At 41.0% G+C, this 24,393-nt stretch overlaps 1 protein-coding gene across 18 annotated transcripts in view; it reads right to left on the bottom strand.

The window, feature by feature from the left end:
• The window catches only part of Kidins220 (kinase D-interacting substrate 220), an 88,250-nt gene that overhangs the window by 7,608 nt on the left and 56,249 nt on the right, over window positions 1–24,393 (bottom strand). For 7 of the 18 annotated variants that reach the window (XM_006515259.3, XM_006515250.4, XM_006515251.4 and 4 more), the window contains exons 23-31: window positions 18,913–19,091; window positions 16,995–17,221; window positions 14,976–15,089; window positions 14,243–14,299; window positions 9,310–9,342; window positions 7,619–7,651; window positions 4,319–4,450; window positions 2,650–2,748; window positions 1,511–1,747 (exon numbers count right to left, since the gene is read on the bottom strand). In XM_006515259.3, coding sequence (XP_006515322.1) covers window positions 1,511–1,747; window positions 2,650–2,748; window positions 4,319–4,450; window positions 7,619–7,651; window positions 9,310–9,342; window positions 14,243–14,299; window positions 14,976–15,089; window positions 16,995–17,221; window positions 18,913–19,091 — 1,111 coding nt within the window. The remainder of the gene's footprint in view (window positions 1–1,510; window positions 1,748–2,649; window positions 2,749–4,318; window positions 4,451–7,618; window positions 7,652–9,309; window positions 9,343–14,242; window positions 14,300–14,975; window positions 15,090–16,994; window positions 17,222–18,912; window positions 19,092–24,393) is intronic. The other 11 variants (XM_006515260.4, XM_006515255.4, XM_030246981.1 and 8 more) reach the window with 5 other exon arrangements.

Below are 24,393 nucleotides of genomic sequence, written 5' to 3'. Positions count from 1 at the left end.
AAAGATATGTTAAAACATTCCCATTCCCACTGGACGGTTTTGTTTGAAAAAGTAGCATTTTTTATAAAAATATTATTTATGCTAGTATATAATTACTTAAAATATTTAGAAACATTTTCAGGTTCTATTTAGCTATTTATAGTAACTTACATATGCAAAAGTTTTCTGGGCCCTGATAATTTTTATTACGTGTGTGTGTGTGTGTGTGTGTGTGTGTGTGTGTGTGTGTGTGTAGGTGAGAGGACAACTTTGAGGAGTTGGTTTTTTTTCCTTAAAGCATGTGGGTCCCAGGGATGGATCACACTCAGGTCACTGGGTTGTAGGAGCATCTTTATTGCTGAGTCATCTTGCCAGCCCAGAGACCTGCCTAAGGCTAAGAACAAAGGCTAAGCTCAAAGGGCTGTGAGAGCCGCAGGCAGGCAGGCAGGCAGTGAGGATGGAAGGGTACAGGAGGAAGCACCTGCAGGGGAGTAAGGAGGAGCAGTTTCTCAGAAAGCTGGAAAGGAAAGGAACTACGTCTGTCGGAACAAAGACACCAAAGGACCAAGTATGAACTGAGCACACTGTAAAGCAATTCTTACAATAGTCAGTATTTAATAATAATAAAAAATGACTTCTTCACTTAAGGCACACAGTATGGAGAAAATTAAAAATATTTTCACTGCCAGACAAAAGCCCTCCCAGGAGCACCCGCCAGGCTTGGTCTTCCCCTCCGTCCAGAGCACAGCTTCCTTGCTGTTACTTCCTCACTGCTCCTCTGCACACTGCTCTGGTTCTCCCCCTCCTTCTTCCTCTTCCCTCCTCCTCACGCATACCCCACTTGTACTTCTGCTTCTGACGCCTGCACACCTCTAAGAATATCCCCACAGAAGACGTGGTACAGGCCTGTGGTCCTACCACACAGGCTGCTGCTGAGGCAGGGGAATCTCTTGAGCCCTGGGGTTGAAGGCCAGCCTGAGCAACATGAGAGAAAGAATAAGTGGGATGCGTAGTGCGTGCTCCTATGTATGTGACTTGGGGAACCAAACTGAAGGTGTCAGTAGGACAGCAGGAAGCTAGTCTTCCATACAGGTGCACTTTGGCTGGTAATTACCATATCCCACAGGAAAATACCAAAAGAAAGGAAAGTTTGCAACCACCCTAACACAGCCCCATCCTCACTCTATGTAGACAAGGCTGGACTCGAACTCAGAGATCCTCCTGCCTCTGCCTCCGGAGTGCTGGGATCAAAGGCGTGCACCATCAGGCCCAGCCCCCCATTCTTACTCTCCTACCATTGTCTTCTGGGACTGCTTTCACTCTTCCTGTCAATTCTGAATAACTTAACTTCCTCTGTATTTTGCTTCTGTATTTCTTCCCCTTCAAAATAAACCCAACTCCTTCAGTAGATGGCCCTTGCTCTTGCCCAGCTGGGTTCTCAAGCAACACTGCCTGAATGAGTGTTTTAATGCACCAGAATATCTGCAGTCTTTATTCTCCAATTATATGAAAAATGACACAAAATAAATACCTGCCAACTCAGATTACTGTGCCGTGGGGCTCCCTCGTCTAGGCCAAGCGTGTTCAGTTCTTCAAAGCTGAAGTTCAGGGTGTAGGGAGTCTGGCTGGAAAGCTCCGTGTGGGGCAGTTCACTGTGAGAAGTGCGGCGAGCAGATTCCCCATGAGCAACGGGGGCACTGGAGTTTTCATTGAGAAAACGTGGGTCTTCGGGGACCACCTGGTTTTCCACACTTCTCATTTCTAAGACCTTGGGAGAAGAAGAATCATTGTTTGCATCGTCAAACCCCATTACAGAGGCTTCAGAGAGCGCTAAAGTACAGGACAGTACTGTTCCTGCAAGAGGGTCAAGAAAGCACACTGCCCACTGCGATGGTCCAGTGACGTTATGCCAAATCTTACCTTAATCCTATTAACAATGCTAAGAGAAGTATCCGCATTTAGTGTACAACTTTTAAAACTTAAAAACCAAAATTCAAGTGGAGTGTGTAAAGAAAGCCAGAGCCAAGCAGAAAGCATTGAGACTTACAATGATAGGGACGCTGACCTCAGTATAGAACAATTCTACTCCAAAACAGCACCAAGTGGATGCTTAAGAGTCAGGGAGCGTGGGGCGGGGAAGGTCAGCTTTCAAGAGATTCTGGGTAAACCAATTTGACAAGATTTCTGAAGACAAGCCGGGTGATGAGACCTCAGCTGGGAGTGGACAGAAGATAAGAGGAAACCAGAGGAGCACCAAGGGCGTGCTCGGGTTCAAGCTGGGCTCTTTCTAAAGTGGCTCCTGTGTATTGTTGCCTAACACAGAGCACCGGACAAGGACAGACACTGAAGGTGGAGGCCTAGGGGCTTGGGGCCCATGGCTTGATCAAGGAGAACATGTTTTATTAAATAAAAGTATGGGAAACCAGTGAATTGCTTCTTCCTCAGAAAAGACAAGATTCCACATGCTGTTGCAACTATTCCCCGTAATACTGGGTTGACTATAAGTTTACTCAATTAAAAAACACACAAAATGCAAACGTTTTTAAAATTAATATGGAAAATGTATCACTTCTGGCCAGTACTTCTTCGTACTGGGTTTCTACAATGTTGCAGACTACTTTACACAGTAGGATAAAGGGCTGTAGTAAGGTAACGTGGCAAAAACCTTACCATGCTTCTAAAAAGATGCCAGTCTCCAAAGTTCATAGCCATCTCTTTCTTCAGCTCATCAATATTACACTGAGCCAATACCCGGCCATTTATGTTTGCCTGAGTGAAAACAGAAACAAAATCTAGAGTGCTCTGAATCACCAGTGGTTACAGGACCGCTTCTACCCCGTTTGCAGAGCGGCTGCGCTCAGAGCGGCCATCTCTCTCCATGCAATATAATGAGTTGGGTATCCCGGGCCACACCAACCACTTGACATTTTCCTAAGTGTCAAGCATTTCAGTGAAACAAACCACACTTCAAGACCAATGAGACTCTCAAATGTTTCCCCCTGATCTGTCCTGGGCAGCAATAAAACCATTACTTTTCCTATTATAATCTGAGAAAATATTAAGATGAATACGGCTGCTAGAAGCAAAACTGATTTCTAGGCTTGCGAGGGTGTTAGTTGTGAAGATCTAAATGAAGTGTGTCTAACAGGCCAGCTCCACTTCTAATGGATACACAATGTCCAGCTACTATCTGCCCAGCCCATTAAAGTTAGGATAAAAATAGGTTTGCAATGTTTTGGATCCCTGTAATTTTAACTGCACTTAAATGAGAAACAGTAGCATAATTATAGGGTGGCCTTCTGATTTTATGAAAGAAAAAAAAAGTCTGACTGCTAACTGGTAAAAATGGTAGCATTGTGTCTGGTAGTGGTAAGATGCTCCATTTCCAAGTTAACGCAAAGGAACAAGCACAGAGAGCCTGTGCTCGGCAGATGAGAGCGGGCTTCCCTGACACTTGCGGTCACCTGGAGGAGTGGAACTGGTGGGTGGAAAGGAGGTACTGACGCACACAGACAGGGATAGACATGGATTAGGTTTGTAAGAAAATGGGCCTGTGCTAAACTCCCGCCCAAATGCAGGCTTAGGTCAGTAAAACTGCACATGAAAATGCACGTGATCCTTTCAAGGGCATAAGCAGTAGAGGCTCGCACTCAGTTAACTTCACGCAGGCAATGCCTTGCTCGGAGGTGCATTCAGCTTCGGCGTTGATTCTGGAACTATAAAGGCTGGAAGAAAAAAACCCTTCATGGATGCATCAGCCTTGCAAGCCCAACCTATATGGTTCTTCAAATATGATATAATCATAAATTGTACATGATACAAAATGACAACTTGTAGGAAATGATGCTCACTCTCTAATTACTACGAAGTCACACAAACACATACAGGCCAGGTATCCTTCCCAAATGCTTGGGACCAAAACTGCTTCCAAGTGCAGTGCTTCCCACTGAGGAAGGGATATTCATTCAAGTTTTACTCACTGAGCACCCAGCACAAAGTCCAACAATCAAAGGCTCTGATATCTGACTTATACTGACCTCCACGCTCAAAAGAGTTTCCTATTCCAGAGGTTCCAGATTGGAGATGAATAATACTGTGTGCAGCTGAAGGTAATGGATGTACCAAGCAGCCGCTCAATGCTCTCTGCTCCACGGTGAATGAGCTCTTGTATTTTCCACCATGCTATTTTATTTTTAATTATATTAGACACTGGTTAAGTAGCGCTGTAATTCAGCTACTCTTTCTTTAATCTACTCATAAAATTATAAAAAAGAGTAGTTCTAAAAAAGAAAGCACCATTTCACTTAGAGATATCTACATAGATGCAAACACACATCACCTTTTTGATGGTTGTGCAATACTGAGGCAGCATGCCCTGGTCCAGCCCTTCTATCTGTCTCAGTTTCTCACACACGATATCCACAGTCATTGAACTCAGTAACAGAGAGGTGCCTGTGGCAGGGACGGATGCCTAGATAAGTCAAGGGAAATATGAGTAACATTAATATGAAGTGTTTGAGGTCATGTGACAGAAAAATTCATCTAGTTATACTGCTGAAATAAAGAAATCACAGCCAATGCATATAGAATTTAAGAAAAAAAAGATCTTAATAAACAGATTCAGCTATCTGACATGTAACGAGTAGCATTTATTACAGTAGAGACAGCCTGACCCAAAGCACTTTTACAAGATGGCCATCCTGTGGCCCAGGCCTATGTCAAGTCCTCAAATAATTCCACTTAACTTTAAGAAATAAGGGCACTGCCCTCAGTAAGAGGGAGAGAACTTAAGGGAATAGAAAAGAAGAAAATTACACTTACAGAGCACAAAGACATGTCTAAGACTAACTTTCTTCAAGTGTCTATATCAAATATCTTAACTATTCTACACACTACCTTGGTAGTCTAAGGTTTTAAAACTATCCAAGAAATCGCCCTGTTCAGCCTTCAACATACTCTTCATGTGGGAAATAAGATTTATCACCTCTGGCTGGGAGTGGTGGCTCAGGCCTTTAGTCCTAGTCCTCAGGAAGCAGAGGCAGGTGGACTTCTCTTAGTTCAAAGCCACCTACACAGTGAATTCCTGGACTGCCAGGTGGGGGAGGGTAAATAAATATTTCACTTATGTCCGACTGACTCTTTTACTGGTGTCAGGAGACAATAGACTATCCCATAGTTTAAAAATACCTGGGAAGCACAGTGAATGTTAATTTGTAATGTGAAAAAATAGTTGCACTACCACAGAAATACATACACATGCATGTGCACATGTGTGTTTGTGTGCATGTTGCATGCACATGCATGTATGTGCATGCATATATGTGCATGTGTGTTAAGAGTGTGCATGCACCTAGGTGTTTCAGATGGGAATGGAGACTCAGACAGCAGGAACGGTGACTTTATGAGTCAGGGACTCTACCTAGCTCTACAAAGGCAACACAGGTATATCGAAGTTTGGGAACAGATGACCTGGAACAAGCTGCACCAAATACACTTATTTATAGTTTGTTTTTATTTAACCATAAACTGTGCCACATTGTACACGATTCAGGGTTGAGCTGCTGTTAAAATAATAACAACAGGGGCTGGTGAGATGGCTCAGTGGGTAAGAGCACCCGACTGCTCTTCCAAAGGTCCAGAGTTCAAATCCCAGCAACCACATGGTGGTTCACAACCATCTGTAACGAGATCTGACGCCCTCTTCTGGAATGTCTGAAGACAGCTACAGTGTACTTACATGTAATAAATAAATAAATCTTTAAAAAAAAAAAATGAACTGGTGCTTCACTTTAAAAAAAAAAAAAAATAATAACAACAGAAGACCAGTCTTTCACACTTTGGTCTTCATAACTTTGCACATGGCTCTTTTTTCTGTCTAGTAAGTCAGCCAGTGTTTTCACTATGCACTCTCAGCTATGTGAATTTTAAAACCATGCTGATTTCCTCTCCACATGCCGTGGAACTTCCACATTAAATGTACAATTCAATGACTTTAACTTTATTTACATAGTTTGTGAGCCATCACCCTCAAAAGAAACTGTTCCCATTAGTTACTCCAATTCCTTCAACACCACCCTAGTCCCAGGCAACCCCGTGTTTGAAGTGTCTATTGCAGGCACTTTCTACGGTGTGTGACCCTCCCTGTCCGACTCTCACGGTGTGTTGTTTTAAGGCTCATTCATTCATCTTGTCACACTTCACTTCCTTTTACTGTTAAATAATACCATTCCTTTAAATGTCAACCAATCCTTTAACTTGGGTCCTTACTTTCAATATATTTACATTGGCTTACTTTCTTTTTTGTTTCAAAAATCACAAAATAAATATTTGATTGACAAATATAAATTATGATATTATAATAGTTCACAGAAAAAAAATCCATGAATTCATACTGATAAGACCTTTTTTTTTTTTTTTTTTTTTTTTAAGACAAGATCTCTCTATGTAGCTCTGGCTGTCCTGGAACTATGTAGACTAGGCTGGCCTTGAACTTACAGAGATTGGCTGGTCTCTGCCTCCCAAGTACTGAAACTAAAGGCGTGTACCACCATGCTCAGCCTTAAAACTAAATACTTAAGTAAATGAATTAGGATGAATTAGGAAGAAAACACTTTTCCTCATAGAATTCCAACTAATGCACATGGCAGAGAGAAACAGAAATCCCCACCAGGCAAACACCACCACTACAGCAGCTGTATTATAAACTCCATCAATGGCCATCAATTAAAGGGCAAAAGCCAAGCAAGTTGAACAGGACATTGCAGAGTTTCAAATGTCTACCCCAAGAGTGCATTAGTTTAAAAATAGAAAGGAAGAACGCTGTAAAGTATTGACACCTAGCAGAGGCCACCTCAGCCACGGAGTGAAGAGCACGTCTGACTCCTATGTGTACGTTGGTCTTTATCAAGCAATAAGTTACTAATTTAAAAACCATATATGTTCCAATAGTTTCTTTGAATGAAGGAGAAATGTGAATCACTTTCCAAGCCTTTTCTAAAGTAATATTATATACTAAAATTACTTTTAAATTAAATGAACCTTATAGCTGAAATAATGAATTTTAATTGAAATATCATAAGAGGAATATAAACATTAAGTTGCTAAATTCTTAAAAGAAACTAATTATATTGAGAGGGAACAAAGAATCCAAAGGCTAATCCTTTAACATGCATGTGCTGTCTCTCTTGAAATCCACCTGTGTAATCCAGAACAGATCGCTTCAGTAAACTGGTTTTCTATGTCAGAATTTATTTATTAATTTTTCTTACTTGGAGAACTCAACGCAGCACACATTAGCTTGTTTTAAACCATTAGATGGAAGCTTCAAAATGAGTCTTAATCAGAATTCCTCCAATGGGAGCAAAGCTATGAAAGCACTAGTTACCTGAGGTGGCGGGTTTGCTTTCTGGTGTCAGTAGATTAACAGTACACTCTGAAATACCACATCTTCAGTCAATTTATTAGATAAGCTAAAAACTGATTAGTCAGCAATGACTGCCATGCAGAGGCTGAAAGCAACTATGGAAATAAACCCAAGACACAGAATGAGCACAGATCTATAAACAGCCCAGCATGAAGTAGCCGATGACCATCTAACAACCTAGTAGGGTAAGTGAGATTTCACCAGGAGTTTCTGTACCTGTCTCTGTTTGTTAAACCCAGAGTCACACAGCTTTAAGGAAGGAATAAAACAGAGTGAAGACCATGAATATGAAATAAATCATCAAAGCACACATATCACATATATATGCAGAGCCCTTGCCAAGCCTTTTATTTCCCCTCAACTCTGGACAAACCTTGGTATCAGCAGCATGGAGCAAGGACCATCCACACGTGGAACCGTTTTATTAGTAGATACTTAGAAATTTTAAATTTTTCATTAAAAAATAAATCATGCATGATACATTCAACAGGAAAACTAGGTAAATCATACTTTTCCATGAAAAGCCAATATTCTTTCTATATAATGTTAAAATTGTCAAAACATTTATAAGGCTTAATTGTGTAGACTACCTTAAAAGATAGTTAGTAGTAAGAAACACATCTTTAAATATGTGTTGCTTCATTGACTATGTTGATTCTGACAGATGCTTCAATGGCCTATTCAAAAAAATGTCTTGAAATGTCTTACAGCCCAACAAATCAGAAATGTTAAAAAAAAAAGCCACATTCTTTGATTGACATACTGTAAAGCTTTAAGAATTCTATTTCAAAGCAACAACCACTGTTGTTAATTATTCTTCTGTACTTAAAAAAAAATCAGTGGCAAATATTTTTAAATGCTTAAAACAGTCTACTGATGACTGACAAATTCATACAGTCAACTGAACACGGTGTTTTAGTGAACAAGGGGCAGGGTTCAGTAGCCTACGCTCAGACGTCCATCTGTGAACACGACCAATATCAAATCCACAGTGGGAACCTCGTCTACTGTTTACTGTCAGACTCAGGCAAGCTTCTAGAAGGTGACTGTACACACATGCACACTTGGATGAGCAGAGGTATCAGACAAGTGCAGTGGAGCGGTAACCACTGTAGGAAGGCCCCAAACAAGAAGCACAAGCGTTAATTAGCTGTAAATGCAACTTTGACTCTTCTCCCTCCTGTGCTATTATGATCACTACATAACTTATTCTTCAAAGTGCTGGAGAAACAACTCTGTCAAGGCTGATGGACGAGGCTTAGAAGGCTGAACACTATAGCTTAAGGACTGCAATTCAAAGGAGGGAAAACAAGTAGCAACATGTTCGTCTGCTTTGTAACCTTAAAGTGTTTTACATTTTATTTATTTGTATGTGTATGGATGTTTTGACTGCATCTGTGTATATATATTAATGCAGTGCTCGTGGAGGCCAATGGATGCCCTGGGACTGGTGTTACAAGTCGAACAGCCATGTGGTGCTGGCTGGAATTCGAACCTGGGTCCTCCAGAGGGTCAGTGCTCTCAGCCACTGTACCATCTTTCCACCCCACCCCACACACTTTTTAATGTCTAGCTATACCTAGGACTTCAACATTACTATAATACCACCTATAAAAAATATTTCAGTCCATTTACCTGAAATTCAGAGAAAAAAAATTGAATTGAAACCTGGCATAAAGACTTCCATGCAGAAAGTAAATATATTCTTGGCTATATTTCAATAAAGGGGGGAGAAGCCCCTAGCACTTCCCCCTAGTTCAAGTAGAATAATAAAAACCACTTCGTAAGTACTGTTAAAAGGGTGCATAATGTTCCAGCTGGTTGACACTACTGCAGGAAGTCTCTGAGGGTGAGGGTGCATGTGTCACCTACAGTCTAAAGGACGTCTACAGTGCCTGACTCCTTACCTCCATCAGCTGCTTTCTTGTCCAGCTCTTCTCCTGAGCAAACAAGAGACAGCTTGGTTCGGACAGATGTTGCCTTGAACACAATTTGCAAGCTCTAAAAGCAATGATGGATATAAAGTACCTTCAAGAAGCGACAGCTTTTTACACCTAACTGCATGAGCTGGAGCCTGCTGAGTAAAAGCTCGGACCTTCGTTTGTAATGCTGTTATTAAATCAAGAGTTTTCTTCAATCTCTAAACGTAATAGTAAGAAGACACTGGAAATTGTGAAGTTATTTTAATATTGCCTATTTAATTCTGAAATTTGTTTGCAATTAAACTTGATAGTAAATACTGTCATGTCTTTTCAGTGATGTATAGAAGTGATCTCCTAGAGGTCAAGAAAGACTGACACTGCTGAGCCCTTGGAAGCCTGAGAACCCACGGGCTATGAGGACAGGATGCCCCATTGTCTCCTGCTCTATCCCACCAGAGAGGGCCTCTACACGCTCAATCAATATGATGGGACAACGACTGCCAGGAGCACACACTGCTACGTCAGTAAGGAAGACAAAAATAAATACAACGTTTAGAAAGATGAAGAAATGCTATGGTTTTCCTTCCTTTGAGGGAAAAACTGTCTGCCAATGAAATTCAGTCCTCATCACGAGCAGCAAACTGGAAGCTGCTCTCTAGAGCATCTCTGGGTCACCAACAGAATGTCTCTCTGGAGACCTAGCCCACAATGGGCCCTCCATAAGGGGCCCTTCCTACCCTGAGGGCATCAGAAGATTCTCCTTGCCACTAGAGCTGACTCCTGAGCAATGTGGAGTTAGGGAACCAACGACCCAAAGTCAGGAATCTGGATAGAGCTCTTGGCTCCCTAAAACTCTTGCTAGTAGCTTGCTCCTAAGCAGAAGCCTACCTGAGAGCAATGGGTCAGCCCTTACTTTGCATGCTACATATATTATACAAAAGATACCTTTGTATGCAGCTTCCTGGGCAGATAATCTTCCTGTACTCCCACAGCATCTTAAGCTAACTCTTGAGCTCATGAAGCAGCAGGAGATGGCTCTGACAGCCAGTTAGGGCCTCACACTGTGCCTCAACTGCATTTACGTTTCTCTCATTTCAAGTGTACTATGCAATGGTCTTGGTGTTCATAAACTTGGATACATTTTAATTATTTAGAACATATATATATATATATATATATATATATATATGTATATATATGCACACACACACACATATATACATATATATGTATGTGTGTGTATTACTTTTACTATACATTTTATGCATTTATGACAAACCATTCTCCCTTACTTTTCCAGTATTTCTAGACAATGCCTTCTCAGAGTGTTTTGCGAACTTTGTAAATCTTTTTCCTCAAAGCAATTCACAGCTCTGTGGGGCCACAGAGTTCAAGTCTATGTAGAGGCCAAAGGCCACGCTGGTGAGAGTAGTGTAATCATCCAGGAAAGCTTCAAATTCCCTAACACAGTCAGGAGGCTCGCAGCACTTCAGGCAACCTGAGACCATGTTAATGGCAGGCCAACCTAATGATGGTGTAGCTGCCTTAGTCTGTCTAAGTGTACTCTATGTGCAGAGGACTGCCTATGGGATTCCCAGATCATTCCTGTCCTTAAGAGATGTACGGGCATTTGCAAAACCTCAAAACTTATCTAAATTATGCCTCTTGCACCTAAGAAACATCAATAAATGAAACACCTGTGCTAATCTAAACTGGCTGTGAGCACGGACACTGCTTTCCACCGATAGCCAACTTCACCCAACTGAAGCAGTTTGAGTTCTGTCTTTAAGGACCTGGGTAATCTTAGTAATAATGTAATTAAATATGCTGAGCTTTAGTATTCCCGAAATCAAACCAAAGAAACTGGCCTGCCTTTTCAGGTGGTAAAGCACAGAATCAGGGTGGCCTCTGCAAGGGCAGGAATGTATCACATGACCTATTAACCACAAAGGCTGCAGCCTGTTCACATTCTGGGAATGGGCAAGGCAGGCCACAGGGATGGCCTCATCTGGCTCCTGCTCCTGTGTCCTGGTGTAAGCCCCTATATTTCACTTGCTCCATGGAAGCTAGACCAGACCCCAGGATCCAAGCTGTGCCTAAGGAAGCATCAGGAGAAAAGGGAAGCTGAAGCTGGCCCACGGGCTGCTCTTATGAACTCAAGTACAGATTAAACTTCAATTATGAGAAAGGAGTCCTCTACCTTCGGACAAGGATACACTCGTCCTTTCCAACTCTAACGCTCTAAGAGCGTATCTCAGGTCTGAGAGCGTACCTTCACTTTCACAAGATCTGGCATGCATGTTCTCTCAGCCATAAAATTATAGGGAGCAAAACCAGCACGGAGCTTCTATTCCAAGCCCCTACTTGGTGAGACACTCAGATAGTTATCTATAACCTACCTGCTGGTTTGGCTGTACTTTGTAGGCCACGACCTCTATAATGTTAGTGTGAGCAAACTTATCATTTCCACAAAGGTTTGCTTTCCAAAGGTTTGTCAAAATTTTTGAGTGGTAAAAACAGGTGAGTTCATCTAAATTTTGCAAAGACCATAGTCGGTTAACTTTTTGGCCTCATCTCTTTGTATGTTATCATGGGTCTGTAATAATATCACAATTTGTTATGAAATGTTCATTTATCTCCTAGTTATCTGCCAGTGGCCTTTCTCATCATGTCTATGTGTTTATGCTTGCTGGCCAAAGAGACAAGACCAATAACCAGCCTTGCTGTGCGCGTCCAGCACAAAGGGCCACTGACTCCCCCGTTGGCTGCTGGTTCAGCTAGCAGTGTGGCAGAATGAGCCCCAAAAGCTCATAAATTTGAATGCTTGGTCACTAGGGAGTGTCACTATTACGAGGTGTCACCTTGTTGAACTAGGTGTGACTTTCTTAGAGGAAGTGTGCCATTGGGAGCTAGGCTTTGAGGTTTCAAATGTTCAACCCAGGCCTAGTCAGCAGTCTGTCAGTCAGTCTATCTGTCCACCTTCTTCCCTCCCCTGCTCTGTCTGTCTCTGTCATCTCTGTCTCTCTCTTTCTCTGTCTCTGTCTCTGTCTCTCTCTTTCTCTGTCTCTCTCTCTCTCTCCCTCTCTCTTTCCTGTCTGCCAATCCAGATGTACAACTCTCAATTCCTTCTCCAGCATCATGTCTGCCTGGATACTGCCATGTTTCCCACCATGATGATAATGGACTGAACCTCTGAACCTGTAGGCCAGCCCCAGTGAGATGTTTCCTTTATAAGCATTGCTGTGGTCATGGAGTCTCAAGGCCTAAGACTGGCAGGTTCTTTAGTTTCCATCACTGCTTTCATTGGCTTTGAACAAATGTCAGCTTGCTTTTCCTAGTCTTCTACAGGACACAAGTTACCAGCTGTTGTCACTATTAATTTCTTAGAAGCACAAGAAGCATGGTGAGCATCTATTATCTACTCTACCAGCTACAAGCTACCTTTTAGTGCTAAGAACGAGAGGTGTGTTACTCACTGACACAGACGCTGCCCTATGTGACGTGCCTTTATGTGCTAGTATTGAGCTTCTAAGCATGGCTCGGGAACTGCATTATTCCCCTTGCCCCCCCCCCCCAAAAAAAAGAAACCTTATTTCAAACCGTGTAGAATGCTCTCCTTAATGGACCCAGAAAAAACAATTTACTGACACATTTTAATTACAAGTGTTTGCCTACATTTCCGTACACAGGAAGAGCTAGTATTTCTGTATTCATCAAAAGCATTAAATCTTTCGTAATATCAGATTTTCATCAGAAATTCACTGAGTAATTTTAGTCTCTAGAACTGAATTGCACACATAATCCCCTGTAGCAAAGGCTCTCTGAATAAACTGAAAGTCACTTTTGCATACAATGTTGATCGTCCATAGGCCACAGAGTCCCTAAGCACCCAAACGGGACTGCTGTGACTCAGTATGCCTGTCATTTGTAAATAATTGAATTACACAAACATTTCAGCTAGAATGTCAATGACTTAAGAATCATCTCCTCATTGAAAACAACAAAATGGTTCCATTTTTGTCTCTTAACTAGATTAATTAAAAGGAAATGAAGGTTTAAAAATTTATCACCTATTTAAATATACGTGTTAAGTTAAATGTTCTTGATAAACTCAGGATGTAATACCTCAGCCTGTAATTCTCCGGTGCTTAGAGCATTTTAGAATAGGTCTAGATCAGAGAGACCATGTTTGCACGTGATAACATACTCTGAGCATAACACACAAGCTGGGTTCCTCAACTGCATACTGACTGACTAAAGTACGATTTTATGGCTGCTCATTGCAGGCATTTCTTATTAAATATAAGGTCTGGAAGGATTATTACTTTAGTGGCTTCCTCTACAATCTGTTGTGTGGTTATGTACTGTTAAACAACTTCCTTTAGATGCTGAGCCAGTGCTGGGTCTGTCTAGATGGTTTATTTTCATGACTAACAGAAGGAGAAAGTAGTGCTGCAGGAAGATGCCATCGGTGGAGACACTGAAGCAAGTGAGGAGCTAGGGACATGCTGATTTGCAGCACCCGGCTCCTGTGTCCTCCTGTGTCAAAGGTGATGTGTGACACTTTCAAAGCCATTCTACAAGAATCACACCAAGTATAGACTTTATAAAAAAACACTTAGAAAGGAAAACAACGTTTGGCACTAAGGAAAAATCCATCTGAACACGTGTGATGACTCCTGGAAGCAGCCCTTCCTTACTGAAGAAAATAAGCCCTCTCACATCTCTGAGAAAGGGGAAATGCAGGAGGAAACATTAGCTCTGGAATGAACTCATGAGCTGTAATTATTAGTGCTTGGCTACTCTACACTGCCCATCACACCATAAGTGAGTTAGTGCCAAATGCTTTAAGACATCATTACTGCTGCAGAAGCAACGAGACACTAGTGTTCCACGCCACAAGAAAGTTACCCATTACCCTCGAGGAGGCTGTGGGTGAAGGAAGGCCCTCAGCAGCATCCTCCTTGATTACCTCCTAGCAACATAAAACAGGAGAGTGAGTAACAGGGCAGGATGAGTGACATGGAAGATGAAGGAACACGATGCTGAGATAACAACACAGATAACTCTGACAGAAATTCCCCTTCCACCACTCTAAAATGTAGCTTAAATTATGTTATCAGGGAACTTGTTTTTTATAGTTATTTGAAGTTTATCATCAGGAGCCCCTACTATATTTTGCACAGATGTGTTTTGTTTTGGATTAATTCTACTCAATAGTATGTTTAAACAACCTCACTCTGCAGACTCCCTGCAGCAGACTGGAATGCTTTCCTGGTGCTGCACCTCTATCTGCTAAGCCGTAATGCCAATGTAAATGCACAGAGAGAGAACATGCAAGCCCTTTAAAAAGATACCAGAAATTAGCAGTTATAAAGATCTAGTTTGAGAAGTTTTGGTAGCAAACACTGCATTACAAGCCAGAGATCTCTGGTTGTAAAAACTCAACGTTTAGTCACTGAGATGGCTAGTCTTGCATAGATATTTACCAGAAATGAAAACATACAGTTTATATTTGTAATAGCTTGTTTTTCAAAACTATACAGTAAGTTGTACTCTTTTACTCCAGAAAGGAAAAGGAAAAAGAGCTTTTAATGGTATCCATGTTCTTTTATGAGATTAATATTTTAGTTACCCCTTTATATACTTACTAGGCCATTGTTCTGATCTCTGGGCAAACTCGTTTTTACTGATGAACGTGAGATGAGATGTTGGGAACCGCCAGGGTAATACCTTGGCGTGTAAAGGTATGGGGCAAAGAATGGCTATGGAGAAACATGTAACAAAAAAAGGGCATGAACAATTACAGAAATCAAAGTGTAATGAGAGTCATCAAGTGAAACTAACCAACACAACTCCAAACTTCAAAAGCAAGTGACAAAACAAAAGTCTCATGCTCCCGCTGGCCTTGAGATCCAGACCAGAGTTAGGACAATGACACTGCCTCCTTCATCAGACATAGGCTTAAAACACAGCTCAAGTTTTGTACCTCGTGACTTAACACAAACATTTGCTTTATATTTAGCATCTTAACAAGTTTGCTGTACATGGTTTCTATGTATTAACTAACAAATTCTTCTTTAAAACTGACTAGAATGTTAACAGAATACTCTGCCTTACCAAAAAAAAAAAAAAATAGTTACTAAGACTCAAAACTGCCCTGGTCACTTGGAAACAAGTGTCAGTGTTTCCAAGGACAACCTCACTGGGGGGCCCTGGAGCTCAGCTGTGTCCCGGCACCGGAGTGCACGCTAGACTATGAGACGGGGAGCCTGCTAGCTACACAAGACTTAACTTCCGAATTTACATGTAGCTGGTTTCACACATCAGATTCTAGGGACTGGAAACATAAAGGTCAGAATTCATTAGGCTTCTCTGCACTGAGGTGGCCGCTTCTCTCTTCTTTACTCTGGCACTTTAAGAGAATAGAATTACTATGACTTTCAACTGTATGAATAATACCATTAAATAATAACAGAAACACTAAACCTAAAAACATAAGAGAAACTTTAATGTCTTAAAAATAATTAGATACTTTAAAATTATATTACATTGTTGCTCTTAAAATAAATGAATGATGAATGTAAGATACCAGCATAGTTTCATAACTTTTTTCAAATAAATATATTTTCACACCTCTAATTAGTATTAATTGAGCCACCTTATGTAAAATTGCAGCAGATTTTAAGACTAGTGACTGCAGATCTATATTCCACACCACCTACCACACAGTTAATTTTGACAGAGAACAAACATTCTCATGAGTGCTCCTGTGTTGTCTTGTCCACACAGAAAAATGGTATTACATTTCTAAGGCTCTACAAACAACAAAGCTAATTACCAATATAGATATTTAAAAAATAACAATTTAATTTAAATTCTCAACTCCTTCTTTGCCACACTTTCCCCAAACTCTTCCTTGCCAGCTCCTATGGATAAAGTCCTGCAGTCAGTTGTCCTCTATGAATATTAGCCTGTGTTTTCCTTATACACTAACCAGGGAGAAAAGGAGGATTAAAACCTACAATGGATTTTAAAAGTAGGATTCCACAAAGCATACTACAGCTCATGATCCGTCTTCCTACAGGAAATCATTAGTGTCATTACACGATTAGGGCATTAAGATGAGAACAGACACTTCGAGCAACTACATCCAACATGGTTTGGGTACCACTGGAAACTGTGCTTTTATTTTTTAGTTAATAAATTGTGTATTAAGCAAAGAATTATATATGACTAAAGGTATTTAAAATTAAAATGGCATATGGTGGAATTAACTGGCAATAACATTTGATCCTTCAAGTAATATGGGCCCGTTATTATTTCACATATGTCTAAGGATATGAATGACTCTAGGAATTTATCACTGTTATGAATGCCAATATAAATTTCTATAACAAAATATACCAAAGGAACCATTGTTGTTACAGTGTTTCCTTTAACAAGAAAATAAAAGCCAATATTCTTATATTCACACTCTTTAGAACTCTAGAACATATTAAAATCCAAGACTCAGTTTTAAAAAAAAATCATACACTTGTACATTTAAGCCTTAGACTTTCCTATTTTAAAGCCAAATTATAGCTCCAAACCAGTGCCCAAGCCTGGAGATGGCAGAATGATGGTGCCCCTGGGAAGAGACACTGTAAAGGCGAGGTGCCGACTCTTACCCTGTTGTAGAAAGGGTGCTGGGGTCCCGACAGGCCGCTGTAGTAGCTGCTGTGGGGCTGTGGGGACACAACGCCGCCTGGGAACGGCCCATTGAAAGATGCTGAGGAGGAGCAGACAGATGCAGGCTGACTGTACCCAGAAGGAGGCCGAGGAGGGGCTTCGTGCAGAGGGAGCGGGGGATACGCAAGGCCTCCTATGTTGATCTGTTCTCTTGCAGCTCGAACATCTGAAAATTCCATCACAACCCAAAAAGCAAAAAAGAACAGGACACTAATGATGAGTCCTGTTGCCAGCTACTAAGTAAGGACATACTTTCATCACTGCTAGTGACTCCAGCTGAGTTTGACAGGAAATCTTCGCTAGTCCACAGGCTTTAAGTGGAAAAAAAAAAAAAGCCCAATTGATGTACATAAAAGAGGTTTTTTTTTCTTAACCATTTGAATAGTTACCACACTTGGATTCTTTCTTCAGTTACCAAACACTATAATTTTTGACTCTTTAAAGATCTATTTGTGTTATGCTAACAAAAGACTCAAATTTGTCTAATACATACAATGTGAGCTAAACTGTGAGCCTACAAACTGAGACAAGTCGACCTCTCAACACAGAGCAGACAGCCACAAAAGCCTCCAGCCTTAGAGTAAACACTGAGAAAAAGAACTGGGGGGCTGGGATTTTTTGTTGTTACATAATAACTTCATGTTTATGGCACAATATGCTCCCTTAATAGATGTATATATTGCATAATGCTCAAACTGGGGAAATGGACATATCCATCACTTCAAACACTCTTCATTTTTCTGCGATGAGACCATTTGAAATGGCCTCTTCTGGGTCTTTTGAAACAGTCATTAAGTCATAGTTAGTGGTAATCACCTGACTGTGTAAGGAGAGTCAGGAATTATCCCCCCACCCAATGTACCTCTGTGCCCACTCCCTGACTCATCCCATTGCCCCTTGTCTGCCTGCTCTATCCTCCCTCAGCATCCACACATGGGCAAGCGCAGAGTGTACCTGGGAAGCTCTTACACTTTACAGGACTAATTGAAGGCGACCCCTCCATAAGTCCCAGAAAGCTCAGTTATGGTCTGATGAGCAGTATCACATGAAACCCTTGTGTTCCAACACAGCTGCGCATGCTCCAGTGCACACCGGCCTCTCTCCAGTGCACACCGGCCTCTCAATAGCCTCTCTAAAACCCATCTGAGCTCTAAAACCAGGATGCAAAAAAAGTTTAAGGCCAGGTTAGGCAATTTACTGAGACCTTACCTCAAAATGAAAGTGAAAAGAGGTGAGGCCACAGTCAGTGACAGAGTGTTTGCCTAGCATGCCCAAGGCCTGGGCTTAGTCCCTAGCATGGCCTTAAAATAAATTAACCCTTGTTATATTCAAGCCCTGGTTAAAAACTTAAGATGAAAGTAAAGTTTTATTTTTGTTTTCTGCTCAACTTGGATGTCCCTATTAGAACAGAAGATGAAAGAGTGACAATTACAACATGTGGCATCTGAGCGTCAAGACTATATGTGAAAGAACAGAAGTTCAGGGTTCCAAAGGGAGAACTGAGTTGGTGAGCAAGCACAAGGACACAGTAGAGTAAATAGCTGACACTCTGAGAGGTCAACAGCCCAGTCCTACTCTAACTAATTTCTCTGTGGATGCTCCATTCAAATTTCTTAATTTTTCATAAAGCAAGATAAAAATTAGATAGCTAAGTAAGATAACAACAGAAAGAAAAAAACAAAAAGAAAGAAAGAAAGAAAGAAAGAAAGAAAGAAAGAAAGAAAGAAAGAAAGAAAGAAAGAAAGAAGGAAAGAAGGAAAGAAGGAAAGAGGTGAGAGGGGGAGAGAAGAGAAGGAACAGAACATGAAAAAAAATTGAGGACTTTTAAGAAAAAAAAAGCTGTACTACAATACCCACCTGCAATGATCTCCCGTAGTTTGGGATCCAGGTTTACCGTGCATGGCAAAAAGGTCTTTACATCTCGAGCCACAAGAACTGGAGTCCTTGAAGACAAAAACACTTCAAAATTTCTTATATCTCCATCAATTTCAAGAAGTGGCTCAACATCTTTAGTTGTTGGGATATTCTTTGATATTCTTCAAAAAGAAAGAAATGAAAAATCCATTAATGCTGCTATCAAATTCTTCATTCTTAAACCTTGTTGCTTCTGTCCACAAGGAGCACATTACACACTGGCTCTCATTTCAAAAATATCCTTCAAAGAACCTAAAAGAGGGAAATAATAATACAGTCCCAAGACGACTAAGGTGACAGTGAGGAAGTCAGAACTGCACTGATGGGTGTGGACTAGAGAGACAATGAGAAAGAGGAAGACACACCAGGTACACCACAGCCAACTGCTCCTGCTCGCTGACTGAACTGGGCTATGAGCGCACCCATATCACACAATGAGGGAGAGGCTGGTGCTGAGACCTGGGATTTTTCTTTTTTCTTTTTTAAAAATATTTTTATTAGGTATTTTCCTCATTTACATTTCCAATGCTATCCCAAAAGTCCCCCATACCCCCCCCCACTCCCCTACCCACCCACTCCCACTTTTTGGCCCTGGCGTTCCCCTGTACTGGGGCATATAAAGTTTGCATGTCCAATGGGCCTCTCTTTCCAGTGATGGCCGACTAGGCCATCTTTTGATACATATGCAGCTAGAGTCAAGAGCTCCGGGGTACTGGTTAGTTCATAATGTTGTTCCACCTATGGGGTTGCAGATCCCTTTAGCTCCTTGGGTATTTTCTCTAGCTCCTCCATTGGGGGCCCAACCTGGGATTTTTCAATGTGACACCGTGGCTCTTCCCCCCCCCTCCCCCAGGGAAAAAGCTTTTTAAATAAATCACACAAACTAAAAAAGTGTCAGCACAGGTTTTTTTTCCTTTATAAAAGGCTATTTTCTATTGTAAAACTAATATATGCTTATTGTATAATAGATATGATAAAACACAGAAGGTAGCCTGGAAAGGATAAGATTTAGTCAATCAAATATAGTAATATATTTGTACTCTTTTATTGTATGTATGTGTATGTATGTATGTATGTGTGTGTGTGTATATATATAAACTCATATTTATATGAGTTCAAACCATAAATAATTTTGAATCAATCAGAAATTCTCAAATGTAAAAATAAGTGAATTTTAGTCATTAAAAACACTTACTAGACAATGTTACAATGATCAATATGAAATTGTCTTGAAAGTAAACAAATGGCCAGAATGTTCCAGTTCTTCTGGGTTCTCCCTACTAACCACCAGGGAGTAAGTAAGCTGATCTGAGATGTGTGAGCGAATGCTCCAGAGATAAAGCAATGAAAACCACAACGGAGATGCTCAAACAGGTGGACAGGAGAATTGGGAGAAGGGCCAGTGTCCACTAAGTGATGGGTACAGAGTGGATGGAGGCTGATATCACAGAATACAACTGAACAGGAAAAGGGAGTAGACTGTGTTGAACTTGACAGGGGCAAACCTCATAATCAGCTATATTAAGTAAGGAATCTGGCCAGTGTGAAGGAAGCAGATCACAGTTCCCAGGGAACTTGGGGAGGTGAGGAGGAGAGTAACAGGACCACGATGAACCTGGAGGAAACCTGCCTAGTGGTGGCATGGCCACCTCTCTGACTGGGAGGACAGCTCTGCAGACCTAGGCAAACGCCAGCCATGAGACCGCACAGCCTCCGCACACGTTTCCTATGGTAACAGCATCTCTAGAAGCTCTCCTCACAGCACTGGCCAGTTACTCAAGAGCCTGTGCTCCTGGGTGGCACTAGGGCTCCATTTTAGGGGAAAGAACATTTGCCTGCTCTTCCCAAGTGAGATGGAACCCTAAGATTAGCAACAGCTGCATCTTTTCTTTGGGATCAGCACTTTATTGCTGAGACCCAGTACTTGGCTGGTAGCCAGATATTAAAAGTCATCTGAGGGAAGATCCAGAGAACAAAATTAGCAAACAAGGAAAGAATGGGTGCTCGTGAGAAAACAGGGCGAGCAGTTCTGTGTGAGTCTCACAGACTCCTGCTACAGACTCAAACATGCACACAGCACAAAGCTCTTTAAGATACCATTGCTTTCAATAAAGTAAAACAGCATCCTCACTGATTATTAAGTACATTTAATGAGTAATGAAAACCTGGAAAACGATCACATGGTATCATTTGCAAACGTAGAAAAAACACTAGAAATGAAACAGTTAAAAAGGCAGTTCATTTCTCAGAAGTGTAACACACAAAAAGAAGAGGCTAGGAAGATTTAGATAAAAACACACAGCTGACAAGTCACATGAAACAAATTAACCGAATCCTAATGCCAGCGTTGCTTTCAGCCTGAATGCGAACAGTGTTCTCAGCGTGGCGAACAATGCGGCTGTTCACAAGCCAAACGTCTACTGCTGCTCTCCAGATTGGAGTCTCTATTCTAACCTTTTGAGCTCAATGCATTAAGCCCTTCTGTTAAAAGAGACGTTTATGTAAATGATAATCTTTTGGCAGTGGGCCATCAAAATCATATGGGCTTTTATTTTTCAGATATTTTTTCCAAAGGTTAGCATTTAAAGAATTTAAATAACTTCACTTTTCAATTAAGAGCAAATTTAAATTTTCAGCACTAGGAATCATGTGAACTAAAGTTGCCAGCAGTTAAATGGCCCACAGAAAGCATTTTTACAGTACAGGCATCACTGAGCTCCCAGGAAGCTTGAGTGTAGTTTCTTTTGATGCCACTGATCGAACAGCACTTGTTAATGCCAACATCCATGTAAGTTAAAGCATTTTGATGATAAATGACAGTGCTTTATTATAGAAGACACAAATAAATTACTTGGCAGAATTTACATAAGTCATTCCTGTCAATTCTATTCAAAGTAAGGCTCAAAATTAAATGGAAAATTTTATATCTTAAAGGTCCATAATGTATAACTTATGAAACGGACATTATATTTTTTCTGAAGTTGGTCATCTAATAATGTGATTATCCAATAAAGAATTAAAATTAAGATTTACCCCCCCACCCCACTCCACCTCCCAATTTTCACTCACTGATGATCAAGCCCAGGGTTTCACGAATGCTAGGCAATCCAAACATCTTTATAAGCTCTCATCTGCCTTGGAACTGTATTACACTTGAGACAAACTTAACTTCCAGACGACCCTCACAATAATACAGACAGAAAGGCCCACTCAGTGCTGGGGATGTACCTTCATGAAAGGGTGCTTGCTTAGCACCCACAAAGCCCTAGGTTCAATCACTAGCAATGAAGGAAAAAACAACAAAAGCCACCCACTGTAATGCCAGAGTCAGAAACAAAAGATACCACACAACTCATTTTAAAAGTAATTTTAAATGACATAAATTATAGGTGTATATGCCTGAATGTTGATATATGTGCACATGAGTGCAAAAAATCATGGGACAGAAGTTTGTCAACTGCCATATGTGTGCTAGGAACTATACTTGAGTCCTCTGGCGTTCAGTACGTACTCTTAACTGTTGCACCATCTCTCTAGCCCCATAAAACTCATTTTTTTTTTTTACTACTAATATCTTTGGAAAGACAGACAAAACCCTAGACACTCTCTCCTCCTGTCTTCACCCACTTACTTCTCAGTCATCCTTTGCATTCAGCACAATTCTCTTGCTTAGGGAAGCCTACCTGAAGGACGCTCGTATTCCTCTATGACAGACCTAAGGTCCTTACTCTCCTGCACGCCAGATGTACACCTACTAGTGCAAGTATCTTCTTAAACATCTTACTCCCTCTCCAGACTGTCCCTTCCATTAAAGTTGGTTTTGACTCCAACTTTGTCAAAACTTTAGTACATCTCCAGTGCCTAGAATTCTGTCATAGCACAGTTGCTTAATAAATATCTGCCAAGTGAAGAGACAGACAGATAGACAGACACACACAGACACACACACACATACACATACACACATTCTTTCTAAAATTTTACCCTTTCTGACAAAATTTTGTGCTTGAAAAAGAATAGGTGGGGGACTGGAGAGATGGCTCAGTGATTAAAAGCACTAGCTGCTTTTCCAGAGGTTCTGAGTTCAATTCCCAGCAACTACATGGTGGCTCACAACCATTTGTAATGCGATCCAATGTCCTCTTCTGGTGTGTCTGAAGACAGACACAGTGTAATTAATACATCAATAAATAAATCTTAAATAAAATATTGGTGGGGCACGTTGACTTCTTCTTGTCTGTGTTGTGAGGTAGGGATGAATATGGGAATCTATTGTCCAAGAGCTGTGTGTTGAACAGGCAGACTTTCTCTATTGAACAGACTTGACACTCTTGCCCCAAGTGACATGCCTTAGTAGCCATAGTTGTCTGGCTTTGTTCTATTTGACTGCCTTGTGTGTGTTCTTGATAACTCTGCCACACTGTAGGTTGTGTGAGCTTTGAAGTGTGAGCCTTTGAATTCCGTTTTTCTTCAAAAACGTTGCCCTTTCTTCACATGAAGGTTATTGGGATTTTTCAAAGGTTTTTCCACTGGCTCTGAAGGGAATTTCAGGTAGCTACAATATCCTAGTTATTAAATTTCCTCGTCCATGAACACTGAGTGTCCTCCCACTTATTTCATCTTCCTTCATCTCTTTTAGCAATGCTGTGGCTTTTAATGGACATTCTTTAACTGCCTTGGTTAAATAAAATACCCTTTCAGATTATCTACAGCATGAGATCAGAAACACAAATGATTTTTGTGTTGATCTGTATCCTCAACACTGTTGGATTTATTGTTAGTAGCTCTCCTGTAGACTTTTTGGGATACTCTCTATACAGTATCTTAGTATCTGTAATTAGAGATAGTTTTACAACTACTATATAATTTGGTTCCTTCTATTTTTCTTGTCTTGTCACTCTGGCTGGAACACCAGTTGGTGAAAGAGAGATAATTTACTGCTCCAAACAAATATTATGTTTTTAAATCAATTTATGTATTTATTATTTGCATGTATGGGTGTTTTGCCTACATGTATGTATATGCATTATATGCATACTTGGTGCAGAGTGTCAGAAGAGGAATCAGATCTCCTGGACTTGGAATTCTGGATGGCTGGGAACTGAACCAGGGTCCTCTGCCTGAACAGCTAGTACTCTTAACCACAAGCCACTTCTCTAGCTTCTCAGACACTGCCCCTTACCATAAACACTGAAGTCAGTATAAGCCAGCAAGCATATAACTGTAGTGTTTACTTAATGTGAAGCACACCTGACTGCTCCCCAAGTGACATATGAGTGCCTAATTATCTTGTCACCTGGCAAAGGCCACTGCTACTTCTTTAATCTTTTGAGTGTGTGATCCAGGTGAAGGTCCACCTCTAAGAGAAGCCTGGCTCTTCTATATCCTTCTGCCTCTGCCTCTCTCTCTGCCTCTGCCTCTGCC

The sequence above is a fragment of the Mus musculus genome, chromosome 12, assembly GCF_000001635.26.
Source record: "Mus musculus strain C57BL/6J chromosome 12, GRCm38.p6 C57BL/6J".
Taxonomy (NCBI): Eukaryota; Metazoa; Chordata; class Mammalia; order Rodentia; family Muridae; genus Mus; species Mus musculus.
This window is presented reverse-complemented; position numbering and strand designations above follow the sequence as displayed.